The following is a 14,654-nucleotide window of genomic DNA, read 5'->3' as shown; positions in this document are numbered from 1 at the left end:
TTTTAGTTTTTATTTATTAAACATTAAAAAACTAATTTAAAAATAAATTATTTTAGTTTTTATTTATTAAATATTAAAAAAACTAATTTAAAAATAAATTATATTTAAAACAATGACACATATGCATCCTAGGTGGAGGGGTAACTTGTTAGCAACTTGAGAAACTTGAAAAATGGACAAATTGAATGAAATTGGTTAGTTTAGGGACCCAATTGTAGATTTTTTAAGTTCAATGGCCTAATTGCATTTTCGTGTGCAGTTCAGTGGCCTATTTGACCCTTATTCCTACAAAGTATTATAGTATCTAAATCTTAAAAGTAATTTAGTTCGCCCCGTGATGTGATTTAGTTATTAATGAGTGGGTATAATGTTTGAATATGTTTCTATGTATGTATAATAATTTTTTAGAAAGTTTAATTTTGATTTTTTAGTTGTATGAAGTAGACGCTTTGATACATTATAAAAGTTTAGATATAATTGTTATAAATATACAAATATTTGGCATTTTATTGTTAAAATTGAAATATAATTGGCATAATGCATAAATGTTTTAGTTTTTAAAAAAATTACTAAAGTTATATGTATGTTTATCTACAATAAATTTGATAAAGTCTCACCGAGTACAAATTAAATCAATAGACTGGGAGACATCATACAAGTTGCATTATTTTTATTTTGCACAAAAAGTTAAGAACTTTAACAAGACCAAGACTTTCATTATTATTTAATTATCATTATTCATTTCTTGTTGTGGTTAATGGATTAAAAAGCTAAGAACTTTAACAAGAGTAATTGCACATTTATGTTTATTTTGACGGGTTCCAAGTAATTATCAAGTGACATGGAGGTTCGAATCCATGACAATTAGCATGTGATTGTTTATAATACCAAATCGAAGCATGTTATCTATCTTAACTAAATGTTTATATTATATGTCCTACACTTATAAGTTGGAATAAACTACTCATCGAAAGTGTACATGGGATAATCGTCCATAAATCATAAAAGAGAGATAAATTGTATATAACAATATATTTGGTGTCCCAATGATACTGATAGTTACTTTTAAAACTAGAGTAATTTTATTATTGTGCCTACCGTTCATTAGATAAAATTTTAATATTAAATTGTTTTCAAGCATTCTATTGTTAAGCATTTGGTAACTTGAAAATAGCAGAGAAGACCAATGTGGTAAAGTAAAATAGAATAACAGTTCAATTTAATTAGAAAGTTGAAACCAAACTTGATATAATTTTATTTTTTTAAAAAAAAAATTTTGAAGTGCACAAGTTTTGTTCTTCAAGTGTATAAATTTCTATTTTTCAAATACATAAGTTTTGTTCTTCAGGTGTACAAATTTTGTTCTTTAGGTTTATAAGTGTTTTTTTTTTCTTTTTTTTTTTCAGGTGCACAAATGTTATAGAAGAGTTCAGGTGATAACAAACTTCTAAGTAAAAAGTGAAGATCGATCCGATTTATCCATTTGTGTGTGTGTGTGTGTTCAAATGAGAATAGGATCCTCTAGTAAAAAGTAAAGACTAATTCTAGCCATTTATTAAGGTTCATGATTGAAGAATTTAGTAAAAAAAATACAAAATTAATTTTATAATTATTTAAAAACTTTTTAGACTAATTCATTTTATAATTATTACAAATTTAAAAATTTAATAATATAAGATCCTGACCTTTAATTTCTCAAGATGAAAAATGTACATGGTTCACACTGTTTACATGGAGACATTGGAGAGGTATTTTCATCTGAAGTTCTCAACCATCCCATATATATATATACACACACACACATACCTAACAACACTGGGGTCCAATTGCATTAAAAAGGATAAATACTTTTCAATTCATTTTAAATAATGATTACTCATTTGCTTGATGGGTTGCTGCATACCACTTGGTGATTAACAACTCCAATAATCTAGCGCATCCACATGTACCACATGCGTACTTAACATTATACTTAGTGCATAATTGTAGGAATTATTTAAAAAAAAAAACAAAAAAAACTTTCAAGTCCAAACATACAAAAATAGAATTGGGGACTTTATAGTAATATGTATGTGTATATACATGTATTATATATTCTTATATATTTATTTATTTATATTTTAATTAATTAATTAATTATTTTTATTCTAATTCCTTTTTTTTTTTTTTAAATATTCTAATTCCTATTTACTACCAAACAAACAAATAAACTCTTTGTATTTAAAATTTAAACTCATTACATTACCAAGTATTTGATTCACATTATTTGAACTAAAAGCACCCATAATATACTTGCCCCCACAGACATCATATGCTTTTCTTCCTTAAAAAATAGATAAAACAGAAGGACCCAATAAGGCTGACAGGAATATGCCAACCTTGACAGTGGGAATGCATGATAATTTAAAACCAAAATGCTCTGCCAAAGTCAATAACTTTCTCTGCATAGACTCAGCACCTTAGAGAAAGTGATTGGCTAAATTTTCAATCATGGACCACTGGATTTAATCAAATATGGAAGCCTGAGATATGATAGGTGTAGTTAGACAAGGTAAGAGAGACTAGGCACAACTACTACTCTTAAATAGGTTGTCTACTTGTCTGTGATTTACACAAGAAACCACAAGGAGAAAGAAAGGTTAAGAGTAAGACAGGAAGAATGCATCTAACTTGGAAGGAGGAGCATCTGGATATTCTTCTAGTCCCGGCTGGTTTGCTGATCATGTTCGGGTATCATCTCTACCTCCTTTTTAGATACCTGAGATGTCCAGGGGAAACCGTCATAGGATATGAAAATCATAACAAGAAAGCATGGGTGGAGAGAATGATGCTGGTAAGAAATCGAACAATATATTCATTATTCAGCGTTTATATCGTTTTGTATAGAGATAATCACAAGTTTTGGCTAAACCTTTGCAGGTTGAAGGTAAAGACAGAACTGTAGCTGTAAACGTGATCAATTCCAATTTATCGGTATCAACTACCATGTGTTCCATGTCCTTAGCTCTCTGCTCCTTAATTGGAGCTTGGTTCGGAAGCTCTTTCAAGAACATACTTACCAGTGGTGTAATCTATGGTGACACGAGCTCTACTATTGTTTCCATCAAATACATAGCTCTGCTCTCCTGCTTCCTAGTCGCGTTTGGCGCTTTTGTGCAAGCTGCGAGATACTATGTTCATGCGAGTTTCTTAATCACCACACCAAAAAGTGACTTACCGGTGAAATACATTGTGAGGGCGGTGATAAGAGGAGGCAATTTCTTCTCAGCTGGAACACGGGCACTGTATTTTGCCACCAATTTGCTGATGTGGATCTTCGGTCCAATCCCAATGTTTTGCGCATCAGTGGCTATGGTGACACTATTGTACAACCTCGACAAAAATTCATGCGAATTGCACGAATATTGTCCCCTTCCCAACCAAGATTCCTTCAAGAAAATAGGTGAGCAAGTGAAAACGTATCAAGAAGTAATCACTGTTGCTCAGAATAATGGAGACCATGGAAGACAGTATGAGAACTTAACCTGCAAAGAGTAACAGAGATAGTATTTGCAGGCATAAAACGAAAACAAGTATCACTTCAACCAGCATATGTGAGATTTACTATTTTTTAACATTCCTATTCAGTAGAAAACAATAAAAGCATTTGAGCGGATCTGTAGATTTGCATTTAGTACTTGTAATCCAACTGCAATTTAAATGATTATAAATTGATAATATTATGAAGAATGGATGCATTACCAAAAATTGCATGTCTTAATTGAATTTGTACATATCATACAAAATGAGGAACTAAATCTATATCTTTTTTTTTTTTTTTTTCCCTTTATACCTTCAGTTATTTCGAACTATCTGAAGTTATATCATCTTTACTACTGTTACCCTCACTGCTATCTACAGCATCTGAACCCGGTGGTGTTTTTCTTTCATTTTTTGTTTCTTGACTTGTAGAGTCTCCGGAAAATGAGTTTAAGGCAAGCTGGCCAGAGTATAGGACTAAGCCTAGAGAGTTGAGGCCAAACACGAATGTTGCAAGGTAGCACACGCCATTAACAATTGTTCTGCAAATACGAAATGGCAGTTTATTAGTTTACAACATATTGTGACTATGGGTATGTGAATTGACACAAGGAAGTAGAGCAAATTACCTTATTGTTATTGTTATCTGACGAACCTGAAAATGATCAAAGAAAATGAATGAGTTGAAAAGGGCAGCGAAAGAAAAATGAAATCACAACTTTTAACAGAAAAACCATTCCAGAAACGCATCTCTTTCTCGGAATGAGTTTGAAGAGACAAACGTAACTTTATACATCTGAATATAATGTCAGGAACTACTCGTGTACTTCTAAGTAGCAATTTATCTACAGTACAATCAAATCTAGGAAGCAAATGAGAGACACACCGAGAAATTATCCGAGAGAGTTTGGCGACTCAGAGTGGACTCGATAGTTGTGGTGAATTTGTAAAGGATTATCGCAATAACACCAGCTGTCAAACCACCCAAGAGTGCCTGAACAGGTGAAGGTGGAGCCTTGGCATCAATAGGGGTCGGCGTTATTGCTTTCAAGCTCTCAATTGCCTCCTCTTTTAGTGTTTTCTTCTCTCCAGATGACCTAAACCGCTAATCCCACCATGATATGCTCAACACATAAGAATAAACTCTTGGCAAATAGTTATATGAAGTTATTTGCTCATTCAGCAGACTAAAGCTATACAAGGCAACAACAATGCAAGAGCATACAAAATGAAAATACATACATAACTTCAAATCTTCAATACAATTGTTGTGGAAATGAATCTTGGAAATTATTTAAATTGAATGAAATTTAGGAGATAAATAAGTCCATTCCTCACTGCCCGTTTGATTGGAGGGAATTAGAATTCCACTCCCACCTAATTCCAAAGCTAAGAAAATTCCTTTGTGTGATCGGGGAATTGCAATTCCCTCATTTTCACGGAATTAGAATCTCATGTCTCGCTGGTATTTTCAATTCCGCTATTTTTTAGAAGAAAAATAATACTCTTGAGACGAAATTACACTACTTCTCAAAATAGATATTTTATTTGTATGCTATAATTTTTATTTGTATGCTATAATAAGTATAGATGTTTCATTTATACTATTTTTCATACAAATATAGGAATTGAAATTTCTACTAATTCTATTCAGACTGAACTAAAATTCCTACTTTATTCCAACACTATGAAATTGCAATTTGCCAATTTGCCAATTTTTTCCCCTAATTAGAAGCAAAAAGCATTGAAATCAAAGTTCAGAAGTTCACAAACTCCAAGGAGACAAATGCTGGCTTTACCAATTCTTTGGCACGTTTCGCGCGGCGGCGGAGAGCCCGGAAGAGGAAGACGGTGATGGCTCCGGTGAGGAGGACACTAGTGGCGGTTTGGATAGGAGTAGGGTCGTCCGAGGAGGCGAAAATGGCGGGAGCTGATGAGGGGAGCTCGATGGGCCCTTCCTCCGGAGGCGGTGAATCCGCAGTAGCGGTGGTGGGGTCGTCTTGAGCTGCCTGGGCCAGCCATGGTTCCGGCGGCGCCGGCCGAAGTTTGTGGGCCCTTACAGGACGGAGAGTCTTCACGGATTTATAGAAGGAGAGATTGGATGGAGCAAATGAGGGTTTATGGGGGTGAAGAACGGGGAAGATGGAGAATGAACAGTGCTGTATCTGCAACATTCTTGGGGTTTTAGAGATAGGAATGGAGATTGAAAGATTTTGAAGGTTTATGGCTATGGCTATGGCTATGGTTTCAAATTTTCATTTTCCTGCAAAAAAAAATTATCACGAATTTTTTTTGGCACTTTTATGAGATTTTATTGAATAATATCTTGGTGGTGAAAATATCTTTCTGGTCCCATCACTTCCATTAATGAATATCTAGTAACGTTATTTCTATCAAAATCTTATATAATGTAATTCTATCTCATTAATATTTTTAATGAGTACAAGAATTAGATGACTTTAATTTTTTTTCAAATACTCATAAGGGGGCGTTTGGTTCACGGAATCTTGGATTACCTAGGTCATCTGAGTCTGGTAATGTTATATTACCTTGTTTGGTTCAAGTTATGAGATTACCAGGTAATGTTATATTACCTGAAAGCTGATGTGGCGGTAATGTTTCAAGGTAACGTGATTACCCCCATTTTTTTTAGGTAATCTTAGATTACCTTGAATTATTCCAACTTTGCCCTTGTTAACTAATAATAATAATAATAATAATAATAATAATAATAATGAAATTAATATATGTTTATATAATCAAATATACATATGTGTATATTTATATATTTAATTTTTTTTTTAATATTTAAATTTTGATATACATTCATACATATAAATAAATAAATACACACACATAATATATATATATATAAATATATTATTGAGGGCATTATTGTAAATTGATTCATATAACCTAAAATATAACCCTGAACCAAACAAGGTAATATTATATTACACCATCCAAACCAAACACACAAGGTAATCTTACATTCCCAAAATCTCACATTACCTTTCAGGAGGTAATCCTATTACCTGGGGTAATCCAAGATTCCGTGAACCAAACGCCCCCTAAGAGTAAATACACAAAATGGTCTCTCGACTATAGCTAAATTCACAAATTAGTCTTTAACTTTCAATTTTAACCAATTAAGTCCTTAACTTTGCAATTTTAACACGATTTAGTCCTTCGTCTATTTGACCATTTGTTGACTGTGATTTTTGAGGATATATATGTAATTTCATGGTCCGTCGTCGATTTTTTAAAGTTCCGGTTGCATTTCCAGACCGCATTGTTACATTTGAATCCACTGCCGAAAGCAATCTTGTCGCCTTTCTTCATCCTCCCTTTGGATTCAATGTAGTTGAGTTCGTACCAGAGCGAAGAAGACGACGTGCTTCCGAACCGGTGCAACGTCATCCTGGAGGCCTCCACGTGCTCTGACAAGAGCTGTGAAATTACATATATATCCTCAGAGATCACGGTCAACAAACGGTCAAATAGAAGGAGGACCAAATCGTGTTAAAATGCAAAGTTAAGGACTTAATTGTTTAAAATTGAAAGTTGAGGACCAATTTGTGAATTTAGCTATAGTTGAGAGACTATTTTGGGTATTTACTCGAATAAAAATTATCACAAAGAACACATTTTAGTTGCAAGATATGGTCATACCAACAAATAAAAATTATATATATTTACAAAAAATAAAAATATAAAATCACTAAGAACAAAATTATAATTTTGAATGTATATGTAAGACTATTCTTATCATTGCAATAGTCTATCACTTTCAAGTGTGGACCTTGTTCTCACATCATCAAATTTACAATTCTTTCGCTATTTTTCCTACATTCCTGCAATACTCTCACTTTAAAAAAACAATCACACTTTTAATAAAATAAAATAAATGAATGAATGAATAAATAAATAAATAAATAAATAAATAAATATATATATATATATATATATATATATATATATATATATATATATATATATATATATATAGAAAAATAGAAAAAGTAAAAAAAAAAGTACAAGTGTTGTCATTTGTCAGTTTTTTGTCTTTAGCAATGTGCTTTTCAATTTTTTTTTTTTTTTTAGAAAGCTTGCAAGACATGTAAGCAACAAAACTAAATAACAAAAATTATTTTACACACAAATATGTCACATTATCTTGCAAATGATAAAATTTTTGGGATGAAGATAGTCTAATAGGCCGAGGATCATTGACAGCAAATTGCTTAATTCATGTTGAACATATAACATAAATACTCTATGTATATTCTTAATATCAAATTAGTCTTATATAGGGCAAACAAGTTACTTGAAAGATCATGCACAATAAAGCAAAGGGAAAACTCTATTACAAATTTGTAATGTAAGGACATTACAAATTTGTATGTCTACAATTACAAACATGGAGTTATTGGCATCATCATATCCTAGGAGATAATTAAGATTATATTGTTGTCAAAAACTCAACCTATGCCTAGCTTCTATGTCTACAATTACAAGCCATAAGTCATCAAGAGTCCAGAAAGTCTACTCATGTGTTTTAGAGACAAATCTTTTTATGAGCATGTTGAGCATATAATATATAAATATTTTAGTCCAATTATCAGCTTAGACTTTTATTTGAGAGATAAACACATGTTTCAATTTAGTATCAGAACTAACCCTATGCAAAAAGTCATGAGTTGGAACCTATCAAAAATAATTGCTCGCACACATGAGTGGTATAACATAAACACGCAATCTAACTATCAGTTTAAACTTTTAGTTGGGATGTATCATATGTTTCAATTTAGACAAAAATCTTCTCACAAAAAAAAAATAAAAAATTGACAGACAAAAATCTTGTAGTTTCTCAAATTCGCGGAAGAATGTTATGTATTAGTGCATATTTAAATCAAGAACATTTATATATGTAGTAGACTAGTAGTATAGTACTGTGAGGCTAAAATTCCTAAGAATGAAAGTTAAAGTTTTTTTAACTTTGATGATGAATAATTAGCATTCTTGGCGCACATTTGATGCCACAGCCCTTGCCCAGAACCTTATCTGTGCTTTCATGTCTTCTGCTGATTTCTTGCTAGCAGCTGCCCCACTTTGCAGTGGAGCCCCAAAACTCTTTGCCAGCCATTTCTCTGATGATGTATCACCTCTTCTTCTGCTCATCTTTTCATCATCTTTCACCTTCAACCCCAAGTTCTTCAATCCTTTCAACTCTTCAGTATCTACACTAGAATGGCTCTTTCTTATCTTGGGTTGATTTGATGCATATCGCGGTTTTGTCTCCCCAGAATTGCAGTTCGAACTGGGGTTAATGCTCTCTGGCTCTGATTTCTTTCGCGGATTTTGTTTTGGGATGGTAGAAATGCTGCAACTTCTTGTCACACCCTGCAGAAGAAAACAAAAAGTTTGAATTGAATATGCTCAGAGGATGATTAAATTAAAGGTGTTCTTATTTGGATGTATTAAAGAACATAGTAAAATGTGGTGCTGACATAGTTCAATAAGGTTACCTTTGCAGTTTGTCTTGGAGGCAGAACTTTGGGTTGGTTTAAGGAGCCTTGTCTGGTCAGAGGTTTGGATTGGTTTAAGGATCCTTGTCTGATCAGAGGATTGGGTTGGTTTAAGGATCCTTGTCTGATCAGAATCTTGGACTGGCTTAGTGATTCATGTCTGGACAGAAGTTTGGGTTGGTTTAAAGATGCCTGTCTGATCAATTTCCCCATAGAAAACTCACTCTCTTCATCTTGAAATTCTTCCTTCTCTGCAAAACTGGGCAGAGATGGAGCCCTTAACAGGCTGTTACGCCACGGTTCTTGAATTCTTGGATCGTTCGTGTTTTCTGAATCCGGTTGTTGCTTGGCTGGCAGGGAAGGAGTCTTCATCAGACCTGTCCCGGGCACGCGAAGACTCAACGCTCTCTTGCCGTCTGGTATTCTGTTGATTGATGAAAAGGTTTCCTCCATGGACTTCCCAGGAAACATGTCATCATCATCTTCAGAAGATGATGTCTTTGAGGAAGGACAAGGATCAGAGTAGCATCTCAACATTCTTGGTTTTCCATCAAGCAAGTTCCCAAAAAACCAGGTTTCATCCAGAAGCTCTCCAGGCTCTATTATCATGTCATGGTTCTTAAAACTATTGCTAAGAAGATTAGGGGAGGATTGAAGGGGGACAGAGTCAAGAGAATCCATAGCAAACAAATTAAATCAAAGGTTTCTTTCTGAGTTTCTCAGGTTGTTTTTAAGGAGAGTGGGCAGATGTGGATCTTGGGTTGGTTGTTTTTATATCTAGGAAAAGGGTGTCAGAAGAGGTTGATTGGAGAGGCCATGTGGGATTTGGATGTCATGTGCTCCTTGCCATTCAGATTTGGTTCATAAGTGATATATAATAATATTGGTTCATCAAAGACAAAAGTTATGTGGACTAAAGAATAATGTATATACACAATTGAGATTATTGAAATGGGGAAAGAGATGTCTGCATCTAATTGGAGCATTCAGTCTTGCAAGAGGGCTCATGGGGGGAGATTTGGCTCATGCATTTCATGACAAAAATAGATTTGGTTAATAACTTTATAGGTCTTTATGAAAGTTTCGATTTGAAAAAAAAAAAAAAAAGAACGATTTGTGAACGTAAAAGTTGAAATAGATTCAAAAGTAGTTGTGGAAGACCATTAACGGGTCGAGAGAAAGGGAGTCAGGTCACGGAGAGTGGGAAACTTAAACCATGTTGGTCGAGCTATTGGTTTGGTAACTACAAAGTTTTAAATTTGACTTTCAATGAGAGCGGCTTATTGACCTTATTGATTATTCGTTTAAGGTATAGACATTTATAGACAACTTAGACTGATTTATGGCTTTGTGTTCCTTTGCTAGTATAGGAAATATCCCTCGGGAACAGTACGTGTACGATGGTCGGCGTCAGGTCCCCAACCCAAGACGGGCATGACCCGACCTTGCCTTTGGTACTCCCCTCGACCTGACGGTCTGCCGAGCAGTTAGAATTACCCCTCCGATGCTCGCTAGGCCCCAGCATCCTTCCGACCTACTCAGGTAGAGGGCCAATTACCGACCTGAACTCGACTGCGCGACATTTACCCGCAGAGACATTATTACACATGTGGAAATCCCTTGGGACCCCAGTTTGAGCCTGTGCATAGGCACCACGTGTCCTTCATGCAGTGAGACCGGAATTTGTCTCATACCTACAACTATAAATACTGCATTTATTGCTGGTGAGAGGGACTTTTTGCATTGAAGATAGGATATCTTTAGCTCGAGATTTTCTGACCTCACGCCAAGTAATCCGAGCTTAAAGACTTAAACCAACAATTCAATCAGACTAGGCACGAAAACCGAGTCCGAGACTGACCTAGTATCGTACACGGTAGAGTAGACCGTCCATATATTCTATATAAGCTAGTTAGGAGCAGAATGCATGGCTTACACAGTGTACATTTTAAGACAGTAATTGCGAGTTTTCTTGTTCTCAAAAAACAAAAACAAAAAAAGGGTTGATTGGAATCATAACAAGCTGGCATACCCTTTGATCAGTTGACAAATATGAGAAAATTGAGTAAACGGTCAGAATTATACTCAATCACGCATTACAAAACAATGAAAACATCAAGATTGTTACTGATATACCAAAAGAAGAAAACTATCAAAAAGTGTTCGAAAGCTATTTTGCCTTATTTAGTGTTGCCAGTTTGTTACTGATATACCCAACAAAGAAAACCACCAAAAAGTTATACAGTATAGACAACTAGACAAGCTTTATAGTTGATGCATAAATTTTTTTGAAAATTAAATCTTAATAAAATAAAATGATCTTTTAATTAACCTAATCATCTTGATTTAAAAGTCAGGTAGGCATTTGGTCCTACATTTTAAGATATTTATTTTATTTTTCTGTTGATTATGATATAGATAAATTGTCATCATCAGATATAATTATGATACTATTTTTTGTTATAGCGATTACTCTCAATAATATCCATTAGACATTAAGACCATTACTGTGGACTATGGTCTATGTAGCGTTATGGACCATGAAGTATATATCATTTTAATTACATTTCAGTTTCATTTGACAATATTGTTATGTTTTTTAGTTTTATTTTTCCTCCACGGCTCCACACTAATTTTATTATAGCAATACTTAAATATCGTTTTAGTTCTATTATAATTTCAATTGATAATATACATTATTGCTAGAGTTCTTTTTTTTTTTTTTGAAAGGATCTACACATTAGTTTAATTGTAGTAATGTTGAAGTATTATTTTAATTGCACTTCAAGTCATTTGACAATATATACTATTGTATGACTCTAGATTTTAGTTTCATTTTCCATGCACACTAGTTTCATTATAATAATACTAAAATATCATTTTAATTATACTACAGTTTCATTTGACAATAATGTGCTCTGCTTTTTAGTCTCATTTTTCACACATACTAGTTTCATTATAGTAACACTAAAGTATGATTTTAATTTTACTACAGTTTCATTCGATGATCATGGTCCACACAACGATGAGTGGACCATAGTCCACTGTATAACAACTGAATGACACGTGATCGAGTCTTATTACCAGCGACAGTGTGGAGCAACCTCTCAAAGTGAGGGGGCTCCTTGTGTGTAGTAAGTAAAGGTCTAGTCTTAGTGTTTAACTGAGTTATCATGATTTACATCCTCCCAAATGCTCTGTCGGGACTGGACGTGAGGAACCCTTGAGATTGAAAAATCAACATTTTGGGAACAATAATGTCCATTACAATAAAATATATTGTATATGATTTTACCTATTACTATCGGCACTATAAAAAAAAATATATTCTTTCGATGTTATATTTATTTATTTATTTTTAAAAAATGGAATATAGACAGCAAGGTTATTGATTGGCAAATAAGATGAGCAAACAGTAAAATATTGGGTTGGAAAAATATGGTAGGGGTAGGAGCAGCTGATGCCAGCACAACCATGTGATGGGTCTATTATTCATTACATTAAAGACAGCAAATTGACTAAAACATTATGGGTGACTTGGTTTCTTTTCATTATATGACAGCTATTGCTAGAGATAATATATAGAATTATATATGGTAGGAAGTCTAACTTGTTTTGTTTTATTTTTGTATTTGGGAGAGAAAAATGGCACTTTGATTTACCCGTACGTTTTTGTATGTTGTTTCAAATTGGCTTATTGTTTTTTTTTTTTTTAATAATCCAATTTATATGCTTTATGATAGCTATATTTAAAATTTAAAATTTTTATAATTTAATACTCAATGTTTGTATATATTTTGTGACAATTATATGTCTAATTAAGCATACCAATAATTAATATCTTTTAAACTTAAATCTTGTATACAATATAATTTATAGTAAACTAACAAAATGGTAATTTTTGGATTATTGTATTACATTTATTTAGTTCAAAAAGACTATAAGACTATTCTACTCATTATTTTATGCTATTAATTTGTATTAATATAATAATTTATATTCCACAAATTTATATTTATAAAATAATATAATTAAAAACGTAAAATTTAAAACATATTTACTCCATATATATCTTCATTTTAATCTTATCATAATTAGCAAATAAGTTTCTCTTTGAGTTATTGAGTAATTATTCCACCACAACAACATCAATTTTTAAATTAAATTATTATATTGTGCAATTTACATCTAAAATATAAAATATTTGAAGTGTAATTAAATAAATAAAACAATTTATTCATGTTCTTATATGTTGTTTTATACATTCTCAGCTAGAATTAAGCATATAAATTATCAAACATTTTTAATTCATAAATTATTAATATTAATCGTTGGTTAAAACAAATGACATAATTCGCTCTCCACTAATTATATATTAAGACCTAATACAATATTATTTCTAATTTAAAATTATTTCTTCCCTCAACAAAATATTGTTTCTAATTTAATATTATTTCTTCAATTCATTCCATGCTTTTATATTTTGTATTTTTACTACTTTTTTTAAGCTACTTAATTTGATGGGCGGTGATTGTAGCCAGTAGCCAGTAGCCACCCATACGAATTAGACCTCTTTATATTTTAACAAGACATGCAAAAACATATGGATAGGACTTCATTACTTTTATGACAAAAAATAAGAAATAGATTTAATATAAATATATATAATTATTTCTTATTTAAAAAATATATGAATAAGATGTCTTACGACACCTAAGTAGGCCTAAAAAGATTAAAAAGGCAGTATTAATCCGTAGCTTTAGGCATCGTTTTCTATCTGAGTCGGATCGATTACGTGCCACATTTGACAATTATGTCTTGGCTACCACCAATTTTCTTCAAATCTGGTACGTCGTGGATTTGTTGCCATAAATTGATTTTGAGTCACTTTATCAATCACTTTACTTAGTAAATAACTTATTAGGCTTCTTCTTAGTTTGAACCGGTGTAATCAGAAAGGATAAAAAAAATAAATGTTCTTGTATTTTATAGAATTTAAATAATTTTGTTAATAGAAGACAAAAATGATCATGTCACAATAATACTATAATTATACGCGGATATTTTAAAAAATAACTAAATGTGGATTGGACGAAAAATGAAATTAATTCAAGAAAAAAAAAAACCTTTATTGAGGAATTGCTTTCACTTAATTAATTAGCTCACTACTTTGATGGTAACATTTGTCAAAGTGCTGGAAATTCCGTATACCGATACCATCTACTTACTAAATGGTACTATACATAGTTTTAGAAACAATTCAATACATATCAGTATATCACAATCTTAAGACATTTAAAAATATATGTTTGAATTGAAGTCATCCTGGCTCGTAGAGATAGCTCAAGTGGTAAATAATTTGATCTAAAGTCATTAACGTAACGCTTCTCAAACTAGTTAATGATAATTTTAGGAGATTTAAAAATATATTTTTCAGGTAGCCGTGAGACTAACTCAAGTGATAGACCACCTGACCTAAAGTCATTAAAACTTTTCAGCTGGCTAGTCACAATAATGTGTTTGAAGTGGCCCACGAGGCTAACTCGATCATCAAGTAGTAAACCACCTGATCAAAATCTATCATCAAACTCTCCAAGATATATAATT

The 14,654-nt window shown here is 32.4% G+C and overlaps 3 protein-coding genes across 5 annotated transcripts; 1 reads left to right on the top strand and 2 right to left on the bottom strand.

Annotated features, from left to right (window-relative positions):
* Window positions 1-2,513: 2,513 nt before the first annotated feature.
* On the bottom strand, window positions 2,514-5,816 carry LOC109150500. 2 transcript variants are annotated; one of them, XM_019298424.1, is made up of 5 exons: window positions 5,319-5,816; window positions 4,406-4,624; window positions 4,149-4,174; window positions 3,833-4,061; window positions 2,514-3,524 (listed from the first exon to the last, which is right to left on the bottom strand). In XM_019298424.1, the coding sequence occupies exons 1-4, from the start codon at window positions 5,691-5,693 to the stop codon at window positions 3,839-3,841; spliced, it is 843 nt and encodes a 280-aa protein (XP_019153969.1). In that variant the 5' UTR covers window positions 5,694-5,816; the 3' UTR covers window positions 2,514-3,524; window positions 3,833-3,838. The 2 variants fall into 2 exon arrangements, with proteins under 2 accessions (XP_019153969.1, XP_019153970.1); XM_019298425.1 differs by having other exon boundaries at window positions 2,514-3,428.
* Window positions 2,604-3,657, top strand: LOC109150502. Its single transcript, XM_019298426.1, has 2 exons — window positions 2,604-2,833; window positions 2,920-3,657. Exons 1-2 carry the CDS (start codon window positions 2,660-2,662, stop codon window positions 3,535-3,537), a joined length of 792 nt encoding a protein of 263 aa, XP_019153971.1. The 5' UTR covers window positions 2,604-2,659; the 3' UTR covers window positions 3,538-3,657.
* A 2,691-nt stretch (window positions 5,817-8,507) lies between the features above and the next one.
* LOC109150352 lies at window positions 8,508-9,922 on the bottom strand. 2 transcript variants are annotated; one of them, XM_019298251.1, is made up of 3 exons: window positions 9,155-9,922; window positions 9,048-9,124; window positions 8,508-8,922 (listed from the first exon to the last, which is right to left on the bottom strand). In XM_019298251.1, the coding sequence occupies exons 1-3, from the start codon at window positions 9,726-9,728 to the stop codon at window positions 8,533-8,535; spliced, it is 1,041 nt and encodes a 346-aa protein (XP_019153796.1). In that variant the 5' UTR covers window positions 9,729-9,922; the 3' UTR covers window positions 8,508-8,532. The 2 variants fall into 2 exon arrangements, with proteins under 2 accessions (XP_019153796.1, XP_019153795.1); XM_019298250.1 differs by having other exon boundaries at window positions 9,048-9,920.
* Window positions 9,923-14,654: the final 4,732 nt, after the last annotated feature.

Source organism: Ipomoea nil, unplaced genomic scaffold, assembly GCF_001879475.1.
Source record: "Ipomoea nil cultivar Tokyo-kokei standard unplaced genomic scaffold, Asagao_1.1 scaffold2279, whole genome shotgun sequence".
NCBI classification, from domain to species: Eukaryota; Viridiplantae; Streptophyta; class Magnoliopsida; order Solanales; family Convolvulaceae; genus Ipomoea; species Ipomoea nil.
Note: the sequence above shows the minus strand (reverse complement) of the source record. Positions and strands in the feature narration are given on the sequence as shown.